Source organism: Macaca fascicularis, chromosome 12 (assembly GCF_037993035.2).
Source record: "Macaca fascicularis isolate 582-1 chromosome 12, T2T-MFA8v1.1".
NCBI classification, from domain to species: domain Eukaryota; kingdom Metazoa; phylum Chordata; class Mammalia; order Primates; family Cercopithecidae; genus Macaca; species Macaca fascicularis.
In genome coordinates, this window is record NC_088386.1 from 109170453 (window position 1) to 109195273 (window position 24821).

The window sequence follows — 24821 nt, forward strand, 5'->3', positions numbered from 1 at the left end:
GCAAGTAGTGCCTGTCTACTGTTGCTGATTATTTAGGACCCAAGGACTCTTTAGTCAGCAAGTCATAAATCCTGCCAGGACTGGGTTCTTCCTTTCAAGGTGGTGGGTTCCCTTTTGGCTCAAGGAGTTTCTAGAAATGTTGTTTGGGAGCTAGGGCCTAGAATGGAGGCCTCAGGACCCTGCTTGGTGCCCTACCCTACTGTTGCTGAGCTGGTATCTATATTGCAAGACAAAGTTCTCTTTACTCTTCTCTCCTCAAGTGGAAGGAAGGAGTCTCTCCTGGAGTTGTGAGCTGCACTGCCCGGGGTCAGGGGAGGTGTGGCACAAGCCTCACTTGACTGCCCTGGCTGTTATCTCACTAAGTCGTGTGCTCCTTAAGTCCACTGGCTCTGAGCCCAGCATAGCATCAGAATTTCCCAAAGAATTACAGTCTTTGTGGTGTAGACTGCCTTTCAAGTTTATTTAGTACCCCAGAACCCTTTAGCCCGTGGTGGTGAGGCTTTCTGGAACTCAGGTTCTGACTGCTGGGATGGGCAAGTCCCCTCTTGCTAGGGCTGGTTTAAATGCTCCCTCTGTGGGTGATGGCTGAGTTCTGCCTGGTGTTGCTTTCTGCCATGATGATGCAGCACTATTTTCTAATGTAAAAGATTCCATAATCACTGAAGTCTTCCTCCCACAGGACAGAGATTTTATCTCCATGCCACTTGGCCACTGCCAGGGTATGGGGGAGGTGTGGTGTCAGCAACTCCAGACTGTCTTTTCTGCCTTCTTCAGTGCCTCTTTCAGCGATATGAAGTTAAAGCCTGGTATTGTGATTACTCACTTGATTTTTGGTTCTTATGAAGTTGCCTTTTTGTGTGAATAGTTCTTCAGTTTGGTGTTCCTGCAGGGTTAATGATCGGAGGCTTCTATTCAGCCATCTTGTACTGCCTCCTTCCAAATTATTCTGCTTGAACTTTACAAATGTAATTTTACACTCTACCCATTTGCCAGGATTTTTTGTAGCCCCCAAATTTGCCTCATCTCACCACTATTGTGAATATCATAGCAGCTACCAGTAATAAACATCAGTGTTGAATTATATATAGCACTTTTGGAAAGAATTTTTGGGGCAGCAAAGATCCTCTTTCTTCATTGGATTTCTATGTAAACATTCTGTATATTCTGTGTAACCTGTTATATAACCATTACCAGCTTGGGAAAGAGAAGGCGAAAGGAAAACTTGCTGCTGAGTTTCTGTAGGTGAGAATAGATCTGCTTATTCAAATGGTCAGCAAACAAATTAGTGACTTCTTGCCAATGCGAAGAAAATGACAGCACTCAAGAGATGATGATTCTTTTTTTTTTTAATTTTATTTTTATTGAGCAGCACTTCATTCTGTAAAATAGAATTAGTATTCCCTATTCCTTGGTATTTTTAGGAAACTACCAATTATTTGATTTATTTTGTACCTGACTTAAATGATATGATAGTTTTTATGGCTGTACCAGTTTCATTTGTTGGTTGCTGAAATGTCTTCATTTTCTAGTTTTACGTCTGCTAAGATGTTCTGTCAGAGTACTACATACAGTTTGAGTATCTTTTATCCAAAAGGCTTAGGACCAGAGTGTTTCAGATTTTGGATTTTTTTTTCAGATATTGAAATATTTGCAAATATGTATCAATGATAATGACATTTGGAAAATAAGGTTTAGTGTTATTCAAGTTCAAAGCTTGAGGATAGCCACCTGGGAAACACAGTCTCCAATAGAATGAGTGAGCATTCCAAAGTGGGGAAGTTAAGTTTTCACTTATATAGGCAGAAACAGAAGTTAACAGGGTTGCAACATTTTCCTTACAAGGTCATTACGTAGTTTGTAACGATTTGATTGATTACAGCTTGCTGCATTCCAAGGAAGATTGCTTCAACATTTTGCAAGGAAGGGCAGTGTTCTAAAGGGGTCTGATCTCTGGTGGTATTCCATCTTTCCTAATCATTTTTAGGACAATAATGAAGACATTTAATCTATAATCAAAAAAGCAGAAGTTGCAGCTGCATGCTCTGTGGCTCAGGCCACATAATCCCATTCCTCTCAAGCCTTAATAAATATAAAGTTCCAAAAGCTTTAGGTTTGGATTATTTAGTTTCACATACACACTAAGATCTCTTGGGACTGGGACCCAGTTCTAAACATGAAATTCATTTATGTTTCATATACACCTTTTACACATAGCCTGAAGGTAATTTTATACAGTATTTTAAATAATTTTGTATATAAAACAAAGTTTTTGTTAAGTACTTGCATGTGGAAATTTTTACCTGTGGTGTCATGTTGGTGCTTCAAAATTTGTGGCTATTGGAGCATTTCAGATTTTGGATTTTTGGATTAGGGATTGCTCAACTTGTACTTTAGGTTTTGAGGGCCATAAGGACTCTGTGGCTACTAGTCAACTGTCTCATGTAGTGCAAATGCATCCAAACATAATATGTAAACAAATGGGCATGGGCATGCTGTGCTCTAACAAACTTTATTTGTAAGAACTGTTAGTTAACCCCTGATCTAGTTGATAGACTGACTGACTTCCATATGGAATAGTAGTGTAATCTTTTGTCAGTAATTATTTCCTCCATAGTGTTTCTAAAAGTCATGGTACTAAAATTATTATATTTCTTTTTAAATGATAATTAAAAGGATTAAAAGGTCCATGCATTCTTTTTTCTTTTTTTTTGGTTAACATGCTATGTGCTATTGAAAGGGCAAACCTACCTTCTTACTATCCTTTAGGCAATCCAGTCACACTCCTGCTGCAGGGCCTTTGCACTTACTGATGCAGATACAAACCAGAACATAAGGCATTCTGCCTCTTTGTCTAGATTTATGCTAAGATAACAGTTTTATCAGTGATATCTTCACCACCCTAAATACGTAGCAACCCAGCTTCACATGAATACTTGTCCTACACCTGGTTCTATCTTAAATCCTCTACTTTCTCCCCACCCCAAGGTACTTAGTATCATCTATCATAGTATATGTTTTTTATTTAGTTACTCATATTCTGTCTCCATCCACTTGACTAATAGATATGAGGATAGAGATTTGTTTGCTTTCATCTGCTTTATCCCCAGTAATTAAAATATTAATGGTTCCTGGCATATAACAGTCAACAAACATTGTTGAAAAAAAATGAATGGATGAATGAATGAGTTGAAGTCTTATCTATATCGTTAATTAATGCTTTGATGTTTTCAAAATGAATAAATGCACATTTAAATTTCAGGAACGGAAAACAGTTCTTCCTTCAAAGCCTGCAGTACCTGAAGTGATAGAAGACTTTCTCTGCAATTTCTTGATCAAAATGGGAATGACCAGAACTCTTGATTGCTTTCAGTCTGAATGGTAAACAATTATGTAGATAAATAGTTCTCTTAAAATTCTAACATTTAACTTGTACACTTTTAAGTGTCTTGACTTTGAAATGACTCAGCCTATGAAAAATGACTAGAAACTTTTCCCATCTCCAGCCCTGAAACCACAACACACACACACACACACACACACACACACACACACACACCAGAATAGCAATTACAAAGAAATTTTTATTAAACATCTTTCCCAAATATTTAAGTTTAAGTAATTTTCAAAAAATCAAGAAACTTGAATATCCTGTGGAGTTATAAAACGCAAAGATACTTTATGAAAACATTTCCTAGTATTTTTGTATAATTATTGAGAGTATTTCCTGTATTTAGACATTATACTAAACAGTACTGCTTTACTTGCTTATTTTATTTATAGTGTAATGGCTTGTCTTTTTCTACTCACATAGCTGATTAATTATATTTCTATGAATATTCTTCATTTAGAAGTAAGTGGAATTGTATTTTGAATATCACTTAAACACAATATTTTCTTGTTATAATTGAAAATTTTAATAACTAGTTATGAAAATCAGCAGGTGTACCTTTTGTACCTTTATTCCTTTGTACAGTAATAATGTCACCAGGCGTATTTTCCATTTCCTGACATTGTTTAAATAAATTTATTAAATGATTAGATATGAAAATATATTTGAACTTTAATAGCTATTGCATATTCTAGAAAAGGGGATTAATATATCTAAAGATGTTTATAATTAGGACTAATTCCTAATTTTAAATAAATTTGCAATGTATGGATAATTTGCAATTTTTACTCATCCAGCTGTGGTATAAATTTTTATTGTTTGCTTTTTTTGGTTCTCATCTTCTGATAACATTCTCGTAAGAGCAATCAGTTTTATTATTTTAAATTGCACATCTAACATTAATTTTATGAGAATTATTTTTCATTAATACAGTCTAAGAAAAACAAAGTTCAGTGGAAGAAAAATAATGCTGCTTCTCTTAGATTTAGAAATTGTGTGAATTATTTTAAATAATTTTTAATAAAAATATCCCTAAGAAATATAATTACAAATGTTCTAGAAAATGTATTTTTTGTAAAAGTAGGTAGATGATTAATTTACAGTGCTAATAAAGTAAAAGATTAATATGATTCATTTAACTTTCTGTCTTCCAACAATGTGTGTTAGGACATGTGATGCTTATATGTTAGGCCAGTCCAAAGTGTAAAATGATTTTCTTAGAATAGTGTGGATCCAAGTATACTGTTAACAATCTGGTGACTATTGTCATATTTTCCTTTTAGATTTAGCAATTTGAACTGATGAGATGAAACTTCAGGAAACTAAGATTAGTGTTAATATTAGGATTTAAAGTCCTCCCAAGCTAGGCATACTAGTCATAAGATAAAATTGGTATAACGCATCTCTTTATGAGTTTAGAATATTGTGGTTCAGGTAATTTTATCCTTATCCCTAGCTGCCAGTTTGCAATGAGATTACATTGTATTGAATACCTTATTTCATATGAAACATTTTTTATTTTGGTTAGAAAACTTTACCTATTCTACATAGTAAAATTATAGGAAAATTAAATGTATTATTTTTTATCATTTTTACCACAGGAGAAAACACTTAGAATATATAATTGCTATGAATTCACTTAATCATTCAAAACATGACCAAACAGGGATTTTCCTTTGTTAGTTTGTTAAAATAAGCAAACAAACAAAACACTGGGCAGTAAAATTTGACATAGGTTCTTTCACTCCTCAAGCGGAAAATGCAATGAATCCTTTAAATCCAGGGTTAGAAAACTAAGATCCTTGGGCCAAATCTGGCCTGCCTCCTGATTTTTAAAATAAAATCTTATTGAAACACAGACATGACCTTTCTTTAGGTATTGTATATGGCTACTTTCACTCTGTAAAAGCAAAGTTAATTAGTCACAACAGGGGTGATGTGGCCTGTAAAGATAGTTTTGCAAATTCTAAAATATCTATTCTCTGACCCTTTACAGAAAAGAGTTGCCAGAATGTAGTAGGAATTTGTTCTGTGAACCACGAAAAATTTCCATTGCAGGTTTAGTCAATGCTTCAATTCTATTTGTATGCCTATTTTAGAATTATCAATGGACAACAATAATTTCTCGGGGGGAGAAATTAAAGAAGAAATTAAAATGGAGAAAATATGGTAATCTAATTCCAGTACCTGTACCTCAGCATATGTCATCCGTCTGTCTTCCTACACTGACTGTTCCCCTATTAACATTGTCAGAACTACTCACCCTAAAGATACATTCCTACTCTTTTTTTGCCTTTTACTACCACTTCTTTTTAAACCGTTTTTCCCTTTCCAGCCAATGTTTTGAAAACAAAGTTTAAATTTTTTTTCTTTCTTCACCTTTTTACTTCCTATTCAACACTTGGTTCTCTCCAGTTTGGCCTGTTCGCACCATTTCACTGAAGGTAGGGTGGTAATGAAAATGCTATCAAAAGTAATAGTACAATTATTTATGACACTTAATTACTAATTTAATTTTTTTGTAATAATGGAAGAGTTTGCAAATTAAGAGTATATTTCATTAATTTGCATAAAATAAATTTTACAGCTTTTAGACAATAAAATTTGTCATAACATTTAATCACTTAAATGTGAGCAGTACAGTTACAACTTTCTGGGGATGGTTAAGTTTTAAAGCCAGAGCCTAGAATTAAAATTACCCTTGATATAGCCCTTATGTTGCCCAAGTATGTACAAGAAATATGTGTGGTGTTGTGTATACATTAATGACTCCCAGTGAACACTACACAAATATTTGTTCCTTTGTAATTTAATCTTATTGCTGTTTCTTCAATTGGTGAGGTCTTGGCTTCTAGTTATATGTCCCATAAGAATATTTTTTCCCCAGTCATTATTAAGTTAAACACAGGAATGTAGTGACTCTTCTACATAACATAAAAGTTAGCAAAAGCTAATTTTTGCTGTGTTACATTATGATAAATTTGACCACTGTAAATACATCTGCACAGATTTATGTACTATGATATTAAGGCAACATTTTAGGTGAGTATTTAATTAAAATTTTTAAAACAAAATTAATATCATGTTTATTAAATATGAGGGATTTAAAAATATTTAAGAGGGTGAAGGCTTAGGCTTATGCAGAAATGTACTTTGTATCATTTTTATTGATACAGTATATTCTCATGCATTATTTCATTTACTTCTCCCAACAACTGTATCGAGCAGGTAGCCACAGCCGTATTTCTATTTTAGGGATGAGGAAAGGGGATAGGGAGATTAGGAAGTCTCCTCAGTGAGTGTCACCAAGTCATAGCCAGTAAGTGGCAGAGTCAACCTAGGGACATACTGATCTTAAAGACCAGTCTCCTAACCACAAGGCTATATTGTGCAATTATACAAGAGAATCTTGGAAAAAATTAATAAAGGTGCCTTTTGGTTTGGCTGGATACTAAAAGGACTTAAGAAAATATTAATTTAGAATCCAAATTTGTGCCTATTTTCTATATTGGTTTGAGGAATCATGGGGCGGGTAATAAACATTTCAACTGTGCTATATTTTTCCTGAGAGGGACTGTCTGGTTCTAAGTGATAGTCACAACAGTGCTGGGGATTCTAACATCCTCAGTTTGTACAGTAATTAAAATAATTTTGTCTATGTTGGTAATATATTTCCCTAAATCTTTATGAAAACATGAGGGAAAAGTTCTCATTGTAGGCTTCTTATAAGGAGATTATAATCTAGATGACCTTTCCCCTGTCTTTTACCTCCTATGCCTTGGGTGCCACCATGAGGGAAAAATAATCCTTATTCTTCTGACACCATTTATATGTTTACTGGAATTCTGTCATAATATTCATCATTTATGGCATTGGGTCTTAAATGCATTTGGTATGTAGACAAAATTTTATGAAATTTCTATGCACTTTCTCCCTGAAATTCATATATATTCTCCATCTCTACATAATTCTAAGTAGTTTATGGATCTCCTGGTAAATATTAAGAGCATTAATGCAATTTTATTAGTGATAATTTATTGGCAGTTTCATTGAGAGCAAATTATATTTCAAATCTCTAATAGTTATGGCAGTCTTCTTTCCCACCTGAACACTTTTCAGTCTTACTTTAAGAGTGAGTGAAAAAGAAGAAAGAAATAAAAAGTCAGGATATTTCTTAAAAGAACAGATACATGCAAACTGAAGCAAACCACAAAAATATTATGTATGATAATTCAGATTTTATTGAGAAGTATACTTCTGTAGTTTGTGCATTAAGATTCCTAATTACTTGTATTATTATCTAAAAATGAGCTTAAAGTCATCTTTCATATTTTTATATGGATGACAGAAAATTTACCTGATAATTTTTGAATATCCTGAGATATATACTATGTAATAAATGTTGTATTTGGATTTGTGCTTCTTTTATCACATATTATTTTATTTATAGTGTTTAATTTAGAGGAAAAAGTATTAAATCACTTTTTTCCTCATAGAAAATTTCTCTAGTGGTTTTCCCACATTGAGTAAAGCAAGGTGCTGAAAATCAATTTTATGGTCAGAAAAAGCTTATGGTCTAATACTGCAATCAATCCCTATGTCTTCTCTTCTGAGATAAGTATAAATCACATTCCTAGTACAGATGACTTACTGAATTTATGATTCAATTGATACCTATTTCCTGTTTTATAAATTGTGGCAAATAAGATGGAATATTGATTCAATTATCTTAATCTTCAGGATATTCTATGGGGGGGGTCCTCTTGCTCTTTTTTTTAGAAAAAATCGTATATGACACAAAATATGTGACTTTATAAATATGTAACATTATTAAATTATGATTTATAATATGAAACTACTGATAATTTGTAATTTTTAGCTCTAATATTTAGCTCATCTAGAGCAAGCTTTGTAGGGATTTATTAATAACTTTATTACTTGAAATATTTTTCTATGCTCAAATTGTTTTTTTTTAACTTTATTAATTTCCATACACAGTGATTAAAATTGTAATTATTTACAATCTACCATTGATTCTCTGATGTTGCTTCTTACTTCACTGAGAAAATACAAGTTCCATCTCTCCCACCTCCCTCTTTACCACCCCGCTGCCTCTGGCCTCCAGTGTTCTCTTCTCTCGCAGACTCTAATGTTACCTGAAGCCAGCTCTCATCTTGTCTGCTTGATACCAACCCCTCTCACTGACTTAAGGATACTACTCTTGTAATCATCCCTCTTTTACCTCTATTGTCAGTTTTTTCCCTCTTTGCTGGGTCATTCCCATAAGCATACAGATGTACAATAATATCTCACATTTTAAAAAAGGAAGAGAAGAACCACCCTAGATTTCATATCTTCTTCTAAGTTCATCTTGATTCCCTATGCTCTGCTTTAGAGCATATCTCCTTGAAAAAAGTTTGTTGCCACTTCCTCATTTCCTAGTCTCTCAGTCATTCTCTCAGTTTGTCTTTTGTCCCCATGACTCTATTGAAAACTTCCTTTTTTTTTTTTTCAATAGTGACGTTCACAGTGCCAACTTCAGTGATTGATTCTCAGTATTCTTTTCAGACTCCTGGCAGCATTGGTCACTGTTGTTCATTTCTTCCTTTTTAGAACACTTTCTTCATTTGCCCCCTGGGCACAACTCTCAGATTATCCCCCTATTTCACAGGCCTCTCTAGCTTAGTCTTTTTTGGTAGTGTTTTCCCCTCAACTTGGAAGCAGTGAAGTGTTTATGGCTCACTCCTAGGACCTCTTCATTTCTTTCTTTCTTTACTTGCATTTCTCACTGCCTAGCTGGTCTCTTTCAGTCTTATCACTTTAAATAGTATCTGTAATGTTGATTACCAAATTGCCCACCCTTTTTTCCGGAACTCCGAATGTGTATACTCAACGTTTATCTTCACTTAAATGTCTGCTAGGCATGTTACATTTAACACGAATGGAAACAATCCCTTAATTACTCCAACCACTCTTGCTCCTCCTGCGTTTGTCCCCACTTAGTAAATAAATGGCTATCTGTTGCTCAGCCTAAAACCCTGGACTCGCACTTGCCTTCTCTCATTTACCAACACCTGACAGTTGATCCATCAGATAGTCCCGCTGGCCCCACCTTGACAGCATTTCTAGAAGGTACTTACTTCTCATAATCTCCAGCGCTACCAACTTTCTTCAAGCCACCATGCTCTCTCCTTGACTATTGCAATAGCCTGCTAACTGGTCTCTCTGATTCTATGCTTGCTAGACTAATCCCTTTAAAACATAAATCTGGTCAGTGTCACTTGTCTCAAAACCTTCCTGTGGTTTACTTCTGATTCAGAGTAAAATTGCATTCCTCACCATGGCTCCCTGCTGTTTTCCTGACTCATCTTTCACCACTCTCTTCTTGGTCACTTAGTTGGCTTCAGTTCCAGGCACACCAGGTACCCTGGCTGTTTGTTGTTTCTTGTAGTTGCCAAGCACGTCCTTGGTTCAGGGCCATTGCATTTACTTTTCCATCTGGCCCAGCTGCTTCTCTCCCAACTATCCACATAATACAGTCCTTCATTTCCTTTAGATCTCTGTTCAGGTATCACTTTGTCAGTCATATTTGTCATTCATGCCCACCCTATGTAAAACAGCACAAGCACGGCCATCAGTGTTTCCACCTCACTCTTCCTGTATCTTTTCGCCATCTTATTTAACTTCATAGAACTCATCACCCTCACCACTAGAATGGAAACTCCATGAAATAGGGACTTAGACATTTTTGTCAACTTTACTGTTGTCTAGACCAGTGCCTGGAACATAGGAGATGTTCTGTTATTATATTTTATATACCATGATGGTATTGGTACCTAGAAGTCATATTTTATTCTAAAATATATTATGAATGTTGGACATTTTAACTTATAAATGTAACTAACACTGCAAGTAATTACTATAAATACTCCCTGAGACTTAACTTTTCGAATTGTACATAAATTAAGCCAATTTGGCAGAAAGAAATGACATAAACCCTTTTGTTTGATTTTATCCTAGGTATGAGTTAATACAGAAAGGAGTGACTGAACTTAGAACTGTTGGGAATGTTCCAGATGTCTACACCCAGATTATGCTTTTGGAAAATGAGAACAAAAATTTAAAGAAAGATTTGAAGCACTACAAACAAGCAGCTGAGTATGTTACTTTTTAAATGACATTTTCTTATTTTTCTTTTGGACTAAATAAAGAGTTGAATGAAGTTGATTATATGTAATGTACCAGAGCCTTAATTTTGGAAAACTGGATTTTTCTAGTTGTAAAAAATGTGAGAGGCTTCACTACCACATTAATTAAACAGATGATCAGAACTATCATAATTGTAACTTACCAACAAGAAGGGAATGCAGGGAGTTGTTTAGGAGATGGTACATTTGTTATATAACATTCACTTCCTTATGTATTTGATAGTCTTTTCATGGTTTATAACATTTTCTCCTGTAAAGAGACTAATTTCTGAAATAATAATTAAATTTATAGAAAGCCGAGAGGAAAATGCTAGTTTATTCCTAGTAGAGGAATTTCGGTATTTGAAAATTCTCCAGAAGGAATAATATAAACTGTGGACTTTGAGTGACAATGGTATGTAGGTTCATCAGTTGTTAACCAATGTACCTGTCTGTTGTGGGCTGTTGATAATGGGGAAGGCTGTGCATGTGTGGGAGTAGGAGGTGTATGGGACATCTCTGTATCTTCTAATCAATTTTGCTATGAACTTAAAACTGCTCTAAAAATAAAGTTTATTAAAAAAATAAAGAGAATTATCTATACTGTTTTCCATACAGGTTGAACTAATTTACATTCCCACCAACCATGTATGAGTATTCTCTTTTCTCCACATTCTCACCAACATCTGTTATTTTTGACTTTTTAATAATAGCTGTTCTGGCTGGTGAAAGATGCTATCTCATTGTGGTTTTGACTTCAATCCAGCAATTCCACTACTGGGTATCTACCCAGTTGTATAAAAATTCCAACCATACTCTTACATTTATTGCAGCACTATTGATAGTAACAAAGTCATGGAATCAACCTAAGTGTCCATCAGCAGATGATGGGATAAAAAATGTGGCATTTATATACAATGGAATACTATTCAGCCATAAAAATGAATGAAATCAGGCCTTTTGCAGCAACATGGATGGAACTCGAGGCCATCACTCTTAGTGAAATGACTCAGAAACAGAAAGTCAAAAACCACATATTCTCACTTACAAGTAGGAGCTAAGCAATGAGTACATATGGACATACAGAATGGAATAATAGATACTGGAAACTCTAAAAGGTGGGAAAGATGGAGGAAAGTAAGGGATGGGTAAAATATCCACTACTTGGGTGATTGGTACACCAGATGCCCAGATTCATCACTATGCAATATATCCATGTAAAACAACTGCACTTTTACCCCTAAGTCTATAAAAATAAAAATATTTTTAAAAGAAAACATAAACTATCCATAATTTCACCACCCAGGGCCAGCCACTTACCATTTTGTTGAATAGCAGCCTTGACTTTCCTCAATGCGTATATATTAATGCATATTTATGAGTAACTTTTAAATATAAACTGCACTAATACCATATTTTGTAAGTTCCTTTTTCATTCAAGAGTACGTGATTAATATATTGTATGAAAATAAATTTTATTCTAACTTAGAATTACTGAAAGGAAACCTTTGTTTAGTAATTTCCTGGCATAAATTTATTCATAGAAGAGAAGCCAAATCTCTCCACACCTTTCTTTCTGCAATTGATGGAAGGCATGCAATTCCTGGTGAACAATTTTAGGTAAACAGCCAGTGTTATTCTGACAAAGATTATGTGAATGCATTAATTTGGGGTGAATCTGCTCATCTGAGGCAATGTTATATGGAGAAATCAATGCCCAGATGTGAAGCAGAGTTCATATTTTATTTATTAATTCATTTTTATTAAATATAGTTAAAAAGAGGGCCTTTCTCACTTAAAGAGGCATATTAAAACCAAAATTAGATTAATAGAATTACCATATAGGAACATAATATTAAGATTTTTGATAAGTTTAAAGAAACATGACTTTTCATTGAGAAGCAGAGAAAACATTTAAAATAAGCTCTTACTTGTGAACGATGGCAGTAAATAATTTGTATGATATCATTTATTCAAGTATTGTCCGTACTTGTAGAAATGTTTTTGCAAGGTATGTACATTTTGTATTATCTATGGATGTAATGTATCATTTAGAATTTTATATTTTACATTAGAAGTGTATGATGATTCTGAAGAATATATTACTAGAACCAGTGTTCTCTCTATTCTTTGTTCCATTTCTCAAAAGTGTTTTGTACTATTTGCCCTGATGCTCACTATGATTTTGTATATTCATCTAATGGATTCACTGGGAATTTGATACAGCATATTTCTCACAGTGCTGCCTGACACACTTTCAGTTCCTGATCTCCTTTGAATTATTGCTTGAGTTTGCTAATTTTCTGTTAAATAGATCAAAGCAGCCTCTTTATGCCATAAGTTTAGCTCCAGTGACATTGAATAGTCATTGTTAAGTACTGGTCGTTTATTGAATATTATGTTTAATAGCAATAATATAAAAAAAATATTACTCATGCAGATTATTAACTTAATGTTAAAAGAAGCCAGGATTAAAATGCATCACTCAAATAAAACATCTTGTCTCACTAAAATATCAGATTATTGTTTTAATTTTAACAGTTTGTGACTGTTTCTCAAATCTATCTCATTCAATAGAACTTAAAATCGAAAAAGTTAGACAAGGAACATTTGTGTTTGCTTTACTCTACTTGACATGGAAGATTTGAAAGGAAGCTGCTTGATCCTTAGATGCTTAATCTTTATTTTACTGAGTGGATATTAAGCATGGTGTGCTTTCACAGCACATTTTAGTAAAATGCTTCGTTATAACCTGGTTCTACTGATACATTCTTAGAAAATGGAGAATGGAGAATGAAGTTTTGTTCTGTTTTGTCAGTAGTTTTTTTGTTATACTTAATAATTGTACAAACATTTATACATATGATAATTGTACATGTGATATTTTGATACATATGTATCAAATACATTTGTACATATAATTGTACATGTGTTATTTTCGTTACATATAATGTATAGTAATCAAATCAAGAGTATTTAGGATATCTATCACCTCAAACATGATTTTTTTGTGTGTGTTGGGAACATTTTAAATCTAACTATTTTAAAATAGATGATAAATTATTGTTAACTGTAGTCACCCTACTGTGATATTGAACACTAGAACTTAACCCTTCTATCTAACTATGTTTGTATCCATTAACCAATTTCTCTTTATCTCCCCTTTCCACCCTACATCCCCCGCATACTTCCCAGCCTCTGATAATTATCATTCTCCCTGCTACCTCCATGAGATCAACTATTTTAGCTCCCATGTGAGTAAGGACATGCAATATTTGTCTTTCTGTGCCTGGCTTATTTCACTTAACATAATGATCTCCAGTTCCATATATGTTCCTGCAAATTATAGGGTTTCATTCTGTTTTTAAAAAATGGTTTAATAACATTCCATTGTGTATATGTGCCACATTTGATTTATTTATTCTTCTGTTGATGGATACTTAGGTTGATTCCACATTCTTGGCTATTGTGAATAGTGCTGCAATAAAGTTTTGCAAAAAGTTTTCCAAACTACATCTGTCATGCTACCAGCCTGCCCCAAATGGTAGTGTTTAATCATCTAGGTTTTTCAATTTGACTTCTGAGGATAATTTTCAAATAGTAAGTAGTGACAAACATGAGATTCCCTTTATTGAACTTGAGCTAATGTTTATATTTTTAGGATTAGGATATTTCTTAAGGCAAAATAATTGTAGATATAAAATACTTTTCTAATAATAATTTTTAATACACAAAAAAGGTTGCAGATATATATTATTCTTGATTATACTAATAGCATTTAGTGATTTATCTCTAGAAAAATCAAATAAATGATACAGCTATAAAATTAATATTTATCTGGGGGAAAGTTGCCATGAAAAGAGTACTTATCTTAAAGTTCAAATACCTCGCTTCTAATACTCTGTTACTTATTAACTCAGTTTGCTGAATTACTCCCAGTTTTCTTATTGTTAACCTGGGAATCATTTTGCGTAATGTTGTTAATTTCTATGGAATAATGTGATAATTAAATGAGACAAGCTATGTTAAAGAGCTTTGTAAATCACAAAGTGCTTTGAAATGTCAGCTATTATCAATAACTCTAAACGCTGTCATCTCTAGGTTTTTATTAATCACATCATTAGTATTTTTTAAATTCAGCAACGATGAAGCATGAAGAAAGAAATGAAAGGAGAAAATATTTCACACTAAAATATCATTTGAATTGCTGTAATTAAAGCAGGCAATTGTCATTTTCTCTGTTGTCAACATTACCAATTTTTGACTACAGGTTTTCTCTGTACCATCTATAAATATAGATTGTCTATCTTCCAAAATATACAGTTGGGAAATAATTATTGAGAACATTTCTGTATAGATGTTTTTATGGAGAAAATGATCTTATTAAAAATTTATAGTTCCATTGGAAGTACAAGTATTTCCCATACTGGATATTGAAGAAGAATGTTTTTCTCAGAAAAGGAGAACATAAATTTTCTATTGAAATGTAGACCTATTGTTATTTTAAATGCAGAAATCTAAAGTTGCATTTAAAGCAGGTGACCACAGTTGGAGAGATTTGGTGGTTGAACGAAGATTATAAAACATCACTTAGAATTATGTCTTTCACAGTTTAGACACTATATTCATAAACCTTGTTTTATTTGGTAGTTGTCATGCCAAAAGATTTACTTTGGTCTGAAGTTTATAAATAACTATTATGAGTTTTATTAATTACAACCTTTTTGCTTGATCTTCTTGCCTATTTTAACTAGCATTTTATGTCTTCTTCCCATAGTTTAGGCAATGCAAAAAAAAAAAAACCAAAAAACTTGTTTGGATGATTGATTCCTAAAATCACCATTATACTTGAACTTGAACATCTTGCAATCTGGCTTCCATTTCACTTTTTCTCAATTGGCCTTGGACACCAGAGAACTGTTTGACACCCAAATTTAGCAGTCTTTTTTTTCCATTTGTATATCCTGTTTTTTATTCCTATCTTCCCTTAGCATCTGTGACATCATACTGTGCTGCCCCTCCTACCTTAGTGGCAGGCTTCTTTTCCTTTTCTTAACTCCAAACAGTTGACACTTTTTAAGTACATTAGGATAACAATTGACTACATGTGAATATTGACAAATACAACTTATATTAGGTAGTGGTAAGTGCTATGAAGAAAATAACATGCGTAAAGGAGACAGACGAGGTGCTGTTTTATGTAGGATTGGTAAGAGGTGGGACAGGGGGCAGGGGAGCACATCAGAAACCTGAAGAGACTGAGGGAAAAAGCCAAGTATAAACTTGGGAAAATGGAATTCCAGGCAGAGGAAATAGGAAGTATGAAGAGCACATGGTGGAGACAGGTTGGCTTGTTAGAGGATTAGCAAGGAGGCTATACTGGCTCTAACCAGTGGGTTAGTGGTAGAGGCTTTGCTAGAAACTTGCTTTTTCCCCCAGGTGGTATGTGAAGCTAATAGTTTTGAGCAGAAGCATGTGAACAGGCTTCTGCTTGGAAAAATGCTCAATGTTACTAATTGTCAAGGAAATGCAAATCAGAAGTAAACGAGAAATTGCCTCATACTTTTCAGGATGGCTATTATTAGAAAAAAACAATAGGCCAGGCTCTGTGGCTCATGCCTGTAATCCCAGCACTTTGGGAGGCCAAGGTGGGCAGATCACAAGGTCAGGAGATTGAGACCATCTGGCTAACACGGTGAAATCCCGTCTCTACTAAAAAATACAAAAAATTAGCCAGGCGTGTTGGTGGGCGCCTGTAGTCCCAGCTACTTGGGAGGCTGAGGCGGGAGAATGGCATGAACCTAGGAGGCAGAGCTTGCAGTGAGCTGAGATCACGCCACTGTACTCCAGCCTAGGCGACAGAGCAAGACTCAAAAAAAGAAGAAAAACATAAACAATAACAAGTGTTAATGTGAATGTGGAAGAATTGGAACCCTTGCACATTACCAATGGGAATGCAAATGGTGCAGTCACCACTGAAAACAGAATAAAGGTTCCTCAAAAAATTAAAATTCGAACTACCATATGATCAAGAAATCCCACTCCTGGGTATTTATTTGAAGTGAATCAAATTGAAACCAGGATCTCAGGCAGATATTAGCATTCCTATGTTCATTAAAGCATTATTCACAACAGCCAAATTATAGAAACAACCTAAATGTTCATTGACAAATGAATAGGTAAAAAAATATGGTGCATTCATGCAATGCAATACTACTCATCCTTTAAAAAGAGGGAAACTCTGTAATGTGTGAGGACATGCATGAACCTTGAGGACACTACGGTAAGTGATATAAGCCAGTCACAGAGGGGTGATTACTGCATGATTCCCCATATATGAGATATCTAATATAGCAAAATTTATAGAATCAAAGAGTAGAATGGTGGTTTCCAGGGGACGAGGGGAGAGGAAGATGGGGCACTACTAATCAAAGGGCATAAAGTTTTAGGTAAACAAAAATGAATGCTACAGATTTGTTATGTATCATTGTACTAAAACCAACAATAGTGTATTGTACACTTAAAAATTTGTTAAGAGGGTAGATCTCATGTTACCTTCTTACTATATACTCAAAGAAAGTAAGCAGTATAGACTAATGAACCTCATAGACCTACAGGATAATCAACACTCTACTTTTGTCATTCTTTTACTCTCACCCATTCCCTACACCTCAAGTTATTATATATTTTTTACAGTTTTTTTGTTGTGCTTTATATACATTGAAATATATGTCTTAGCTATATAATTTGACAGATAAACTCTTAAACCTCCACACTTATCTCAAGGTAGAACATTTTTATCTATCCAAAAGTTTTCCTCATGTCCCTTCTCAGTTGTTCTGTGTCCTGGCAATCACTTTTCAGAAATTTTTCACTATAGATTAGTTTTGTTTGAGAATTTCATAAATGGAATCACACCATATTATTCTGTTTGGCACCTTATACTCAGCATAAAGTCTGTACAATGTATTATTTTTGCCTGTATCAGTAATTTGTTCCTCTTTATTGCTAAGTAGTACTCTGTTGTATAATGCATACTACAACTTTTTTATCCTTTTTCCATTTAGTTATTTCCAACAGTTGGTTATTAAAGATAAAACTGCTATGAACATTGAGGCACAAATATTTGATAGGAATATGTTTTCATTTCTTTTTTATAAAAGCTTAGTGGAAATTCTGGATCGGGGGATAGATGGATGTTTAACTCTGTATGAACTGCTAGTACATATTCCCACATTCAGGTTGGTCCATTTTGCTTTCTCAGTAGGAATACATGAGAATTCCAGTTGCTCCACACAGCTACTAACATTGAGTGTTATTAGTCTTTTCAAGTGTAGTCATTTTTAACTGTTGTGTTGTGGCATCTTGTGTTTTTGATATGCATTTTCTGTATAACAAATGATATTAAACATATTTTTTTTTTTGCTTTTTGACCATTCTAAAAAGCATTCTACAAAGCATTTATCCTGCTTTCTGTATGTTTATGTTGCTTGTTTGCTGAAGATAAACTACTCATCCTTTAAAAATGACGAATTGTAATTGAATACAATTGTAATTGAATTGTAAGAGTTTTTTGTATATTCTGGATACAAGTGCTTTGTTAGAATATTGTGAATATTTTCTCCCAGTCTATGGCTTGTGTCTTTAATTTATTAATGGTGTCTTTTGTTGAGCAGGTACTTTAAATTTTAATGAAGCATAGCTTATCTTTTTTATGGTATTTATTTTGACATTTTATTGAATATATCATTTTCTACTATAGGTAACAGATATTCTATGTTTTCTTCTAAAACCCTTAAAATATGTATTTTTATTTCAGCATAGGATATGTTCTTAAGTTTTGTGCATCGTGTGAGGTAGAAGCTAGAAGTTAATTTTCTTTACTATAGAAACACATAATTGTTCTGGCACCATTTCTTGAGAAAATTATCTTTAAGTCTCATTTAATATCTTTGGCACTTTTATTGAAAATCAGTTGACCATTTAGAATAAGTTTGCCAATTTCCACAGACACAGGTGACGTAGGTGTGACATAGGATGGGGATTAAGTTGAAAATATAACTTGATTTTGGAAAAATATGTGTGTGTGTGTGTGCGCGCGCATATCTATTTTTTGAGGGGGAAGAATTGATACTATCACAAGTTTTTGTCCTTCTATTTACATAGCGTATCTCTCCATTTAAGTTATATTTAATACTTTATATTTATGAAGGAACTTGAAATTTATGCCCTTCGCATTTAATTATCTAATGTTTATATTTTGTTGTTGCATTTTGAGTTCCATATAATAGGGACTATGTTTTGTGTTCCCTATATCCCCAGGGCCTATCACTGTGCCTGGTACATAGTAGGAGCTTAAGTGATTGTGTGCTATTAAACTTTTGGCTCTTTAGTTAAGCTTTTAATAATTTTTAGAGCAGTTAATTGGTGATTTTTGCCCCTTTCATGGCATTTATTTGGGGTAGGCATTATTTTCTTGGGAGTGTAACCAGTCTTTCCCCGTTTTGAGTATTGTCTTCCTTTGCCAGGCTTTTACAGTAAGGAAATATAATGCAGACCAGAAAGGGTTTATTGAGAGCCCCGAAGAAAATAATACTGATTGGGATTACTAACAGGAAGATGAAAAACTACCATTTTAAAAATAATGAAATACTTCCTTTTACAATCTGCCAGAAAATATAGGCATAAAGAAAACCATAATTACATGACAATTAATATTAAGGAAAAGTTAAGGTGATTTACTAAGGGGCCTTTATTTCACTTTCAAAATTTACTTCTATAAAAGGTCAAAGAGTACCCAGCTTTTGTGAAGACCCATTTAGTTTTATGACTTTCAGAAACAAACACTGTGAAAATAAAGATAATAATGAGGCTCATAAAATTTCATGCTTTAGTGTTTAAGTAATTGCTTGTTAAATTAAGAAGGTATTTTTTCTGGATATGGATATACCGCTTTCTTTTTTGGCTAAGATAATGAAAATTTTTCTCTAATCTGGTTGAATTCCATTTTGGCTGTCTAACAATTATTCCAATATAAAATTTAGTGGGTTAAATAAATTCATTTATAAACAATTGAAGATAATGGAATATTTGCTAATTACATAACTACTATTATCAGAAATTACTTTGATTCAATTGTGCACATAAGAAAAATATATGACAAAGATGGCCTACTCCGATGCAGGTAAACAAGAAAATGTGTATATGATTTACTTTGCCAAATTGTAACAAAATAATCCACTAAACTCGTTATTAAGTGATCATTCAAAAATACTTAAAACTGTTCAGTTAATAAAATTATTTTACCATGGATATTCACTTCAAAATATTTTTGAGCATACTATTAAATAATATTCATATCATATTGAAAATGGAGTTTTGGGGCAGTAATTTTATAGTACTATAAGAATATCTGTACTTTAATGTTGCATAATTGAATTGTAGACTTTGATGTGCTGGTTTCCTGAAATGGAGAAGTTAGATAGTAATTGTACCATTTTATTAAGACAAAGCATGTGCAAATTGTTTTCTTTATGATGTACACATTTAAATAGAATGTTCCACTGAGTAACTCTTAACTTCGTTGTACTTGAAACAGAATGTCTGTTTGCTGTGTTGTTTTAAAACACAAAGATGCTCTACTAATGTGATGAGGAAATATTATATAGTTTAAAATATTCGTTGCTTATATGAATATTTTAAACTTTATTCTTTAGTACAACTTTTATTTTCCATTTATTAAGCAGATGGGCAGCAGGAAGATCATAATAGGAGAGGCACCACCATGAAATGAATTTAAATTTTTTTACTGAATAGACTTCATTGTGCAAACAGAAAGCAAGTCCCTGAAAACCAATTTAATGGTCAGAAAAACTTTAAGGTCTGATACTTCAGTCAATTCTTATGCTTTGTTTCCTGGGATGAGCACAAATAGGCTTCTAATGTATATTTAAAAAGTGAGTTGATGCAATGCTGCACATTTATGGTTCTGTTTAAGAAATTTTGCAGCATTATTTCTTAAAGTATTTTTAACATGTTGTGGGTTTACATTTCACATAAGATAAAAATAAGCTCATTTACATAATTCAAGTGACAGAAATTAAGACAATTTAGTATACTCAAAATAGACGTTCACAGAATTTTAAATTCATTTTTTAAAAGATACACAATGTTACTAATAATCACATACCCTAATATTTTTGGTCAATTAGAAGATATTTACTTACTGGCACACTGCTTGTAGGAAGATAAATTTACTGCTTAGAAGAATTGTGTGTGTCTCTTTTACTATACTAAATAGTAATATGAAATGATTATAATGATGATTATGAATTCAGAAACATTTATTGAGTAATTTAGTATTTTCGATGTGCAAGACAGTATGTAAACCACTTTACTAAAATATTTAATTGAATACGCTTTGAAGCTCATTATATGTCCATTGTGGAGGTGCGCAATTTGATATTTACAGAGGTTATGTAGATTAACAAGGTCACATTGCTATGAAGAATTTCCTATATTGAATATGATATTATTACCATACTAGCATTGCTCCAGTGAAGTACCTGGATCTGTTAGCTGATTATAAATATATAATATTGGATTTTTATCTACTGTTGTAAAACAAATATGGTATTATTTTTTAGATAAACTGATTCAACTTGACATGCTTTAGAGCTAACTTGTTTTGATAGCCCTATCAGGATATTCTGTACAATTCTTTTTTAAAAATATGGGGTTAAAATAAATGTTCAAAGATCTTGTTCATTATTCTTTTTGCAAATTATTTGAACAGATCCATTGATCCTTTTTCAGAACAATTGATCTCTTCTACACACAGCCTTTCTCCATACTTCTAATTGAAAATGGAATCATTTTCTAAATGAGAATTCAAGTGAGGTTCTTGTGCTTTCACAACAAAGTGTCAACTCAATCATTTATTTATTTTCCATTCACTCTACTTAAATTCTCTCCTCCTCTTCACTTAGTACTCGGTAAGGATGATGCCAAACAGTCTGCCATCTCAGGAAGATGGCAGAGAGTTTCTGTCTTTTTAGTCCATCTTCACTAGGGAGGTCTTGTGTACCTGAGCCTTAGGAATGAGGACTTTTCCTGTCTCTTTGTCTGTCCTCTGTGTTGTGGCCAAACTCTGCCTTCTATCTGTAGTTGGTCTTTGTAGGAGTTTCATACTACTACCTCAGAAGTAGGATACTTCTACTTGCTGTGAGAGAATATTAGGCCTAAGATGGTTACCTGTTGATTGGTTTGGCTGTGTCGCAACCCAAATCTCGTCTTGAAATCCCACATGTTGAGGGAGGGACCTGGTGGGAGGTAATTGAATCATGGGGGCAGGTCTTTCCCATGCTCTTCTCCTGATAGTGAATAAGTCTCATGAGATCTGATGGTTTTAGAAAGGGGAGTTTCCCTGCACAAGCTCTCTTTTTTTTTGCCTGCCACCATCCATATAAGATGTGATTTGCTCTTTTTTGCCTTGCACCATGATAGTGAGGCCTCCCCAGCCAAGTGGAACTGTAAGTCCATTAAACCTCTTTTTCTTCCCAATCTCAGGTATGTCTTTATCAGCAGTGTGAAAATGGACTAGTACAGTAAATTGGTACCAGTAGAGTGGGCGTTGCTGAAAAGATAGCAGAAAATGTGGAAGTGACTTTGGAACTGGGTAACAGGCAGAGGTTGGAACAGTTTGGAGGGCTCAGAAGCAGACAGGAAAATGTGGGAAAGTTTGGAAAGAGACTTGTTGAATGGCTTTGCCCAAAATGCTGATAATGATATGGACAAAGAAATCCAGGCTGAGATGATCTCAGGTGGAGATGAGGAACTTGTTGGGAACTGGAGCAAAGGTGACTCTTGTTACGTTTTAGCAAAGAGACTGGTGGTATTTTGCCCCTGTCCTAGAGATTTGTGGAACTTTACACTAGAGAGAGATGATTTAGGTTATCATCTGGTACAAGAAATTTCTAAGCATCAAAGCATTCAGGAGGTGACTTGGGTGCTGTTAAAGGCATTCAGTTTTAAAAGGGAAACAGAGCATAAAAGTTTGGAAAATTTGCAGCTTGATGATGTGATAGAGAAGAAAATCCCATTTTCTGTGGAGATATTCAAGCCAGCTGCAGAAATTTGCATAAGTAATGAGGAGCTGAATGTTAATCACCAAGACAATGGGGAAAATGTCTCCAGGGCATGTCAGAGACCTTTGTGACAGCCCCTGCCATCACAAGCCCAGAGATTTAGGAGGAAAAAATAGTTTTATGGGCTGGGCCTAGGGTCCCTCTGCTGTGTGCATTCTAGTGACTTGGTGCCCTGCATTCCACCTGCTCCAGCCATGACTGAAAGGGGCCAAGGTACAGCTCAGGCTGTTGCTTTAGAAGATTGAAGCCCGAAGTCTTGGCAGCTTCCATGTGGTGTTGAGCCTGCAGGTGCATAGAAGTCAAAAATTGAGGTGTGTGACCTCTGCCTAGATTTTAGAGATGTATGGAAACTCCTGGATACCCAGGCAGAAGTTTGCTGCAGGGGTGGGGCTCTCATGGAGAATCTCTGCTAGGGCAGTGCGGAAGGGAAATATGGGGTGGGAGCCCCCACACAGAGTCCCTACTGGAGCATTGCCTAGTGGAGCTGTGAGAAGAGGGCCACTGTCCTTCATACCCCAGAATGTTAGATCCACCGACAGCTTGCACTGTGCACCTGGAAAAGCCACAGACACTAAACACCAGCCATTGAAAGCACCCAGGAAGGAGGGTGTACCTTGTAAAGCCACAGGGGTAGAGCTGCCCAAGACCACAGGAGCCCACCTCTTGTGTCAGCATGACCTGAATGTGAGACATGGAGTCAAAGGAGATCATTTTGGAGCTTTAAGATTTGACTACCCTGATGGATTTTGCACTTGCATGGGGCCTGTAGTCCCTTTGTTTGGGTCAATTTCTCCCATTTGGAATGGGTGTATTTACCCAATGCCTGTAGCCCCATTGTATCTAGGAAGTAACTAACTTGCTTTTGATTTTACAAGCTCATAGATGGAAGGGACTTGCCTTGTCTCAGATAAGACTTTGGACTGTGGACTTTTGATTAAGGCTGAAAAGAGTTAAGACTTTGGGGGACTGTTGGGAAGGCATTATTGTGTTTTGCAATGTGAAAACATGACATTTGAGAGGGGCTGAGTGTGCAATATGGTTGGCCCACCCAAATCCCATCTTGAATTCCCTTGTGTTGTGGGAGGGACCTGGTGGGAGGTAATTGAATCATGGGGGCAGGTCTTTCTGGTGCTGTTCTCGTGATAGTAAATAAGTCTCATGAGATCTGATGGTTTTAAAAAGGGAGTTTGGGAGGCTGAGGCAGGAGAATGGCATGAACCTGGGAGGCGGAGCTTGCAGTGAGCCAAGATCGTGCCACTGCACTCCAGCCTGGGTGATAGAGCGAGACTCCGTCTCAAAATAAATAAATAAGTAAATAAAAATAATAAAAAATAAAAATAAAAAGGGGAGTTTACCTGCACAAGCTCAATTTTTTGCCTGCTGCCATCCATGTGAGATGTGATTTGCTCCTCCTTGCCTTCCTCCATGATTGTGAGGCCTCCCCTGCCATGTGGAACTGTAAGTCCATTAAACCTCTTTTTCTTCCTAGTCTCAAGTATGTCTTTGTGCGCAGTGTGAAAATGGACTAATACAGCTGTCCATCTGCCAGGGGTAGAGAGTTTTTCTTTTACTTTTCCTTCACTTGCAAAGTATCTTTGCCTGTGCCTGTGTGTTGCCCTTTCCCCAGGGGCCTCAGAAGTAGGCACTGGTTTGTGCCTTTTCTGCAGCACCCCTGGGTCCTGAAGCCCCCATTCCAGGCCTGAGCTCCCACATAACATTTCTAGACACTTTCTGGGATAAAAGGGACCCCACTGCCTTGAAGGGAAGAATCTGATCTTGGCAGGATTTACCTTCATAAGAATGTCTTATGTAATGATAAAGCAGTCAATTCAGCAAGAGGATATAACAGTTGTAAATATATATGCACCCAACACTGGAGCACCCAGATATATAAAGCAAATATTATTAGAGCTAAAGAGAGAGATGGATCGCAATACAGTAATAGCTGGAGACTTCCAACACCCCACTTTCAGTATTGGACAGGTATTCCGGACAGAAAATCAACAAACATCAGACTTAGTCTGCACCATAGAACAAATGGACTTAATAGATATTTCTACTCTCAATGACAGACTATATGTTAGGTTACAGAACAAGTTT

General features: G+C 34.8%; 1 protein-coding gene across 6 annotated transcripts in view; it reads left to right on the forward strand.

Moving 5' to 3' along the window:
• Window positions 1–24821, forward strand: part of SPAG16 (sperm associated antigen 16) — a 1157251-nt gene that overhangs the window by 23849 nt on the left and 1108581 nt on the right. For all 6 annotated transcript variants that reach the window (XM_065526049.2, XM_045368377.3, XM_045368378.3 and 3 more), the window contains 2 exons: window positions 3260–3378; window positions 10409–10546. In XM_065526049.2, the coding sequence (XP_065382121.1) occupies window positions 3260–3378; window positions 10409–10546 (257 nt within the window). The remainder of the gene's footprint in view (window positions 1–3259; window positions 3379–10408; window positions 10547–24821) is intronic.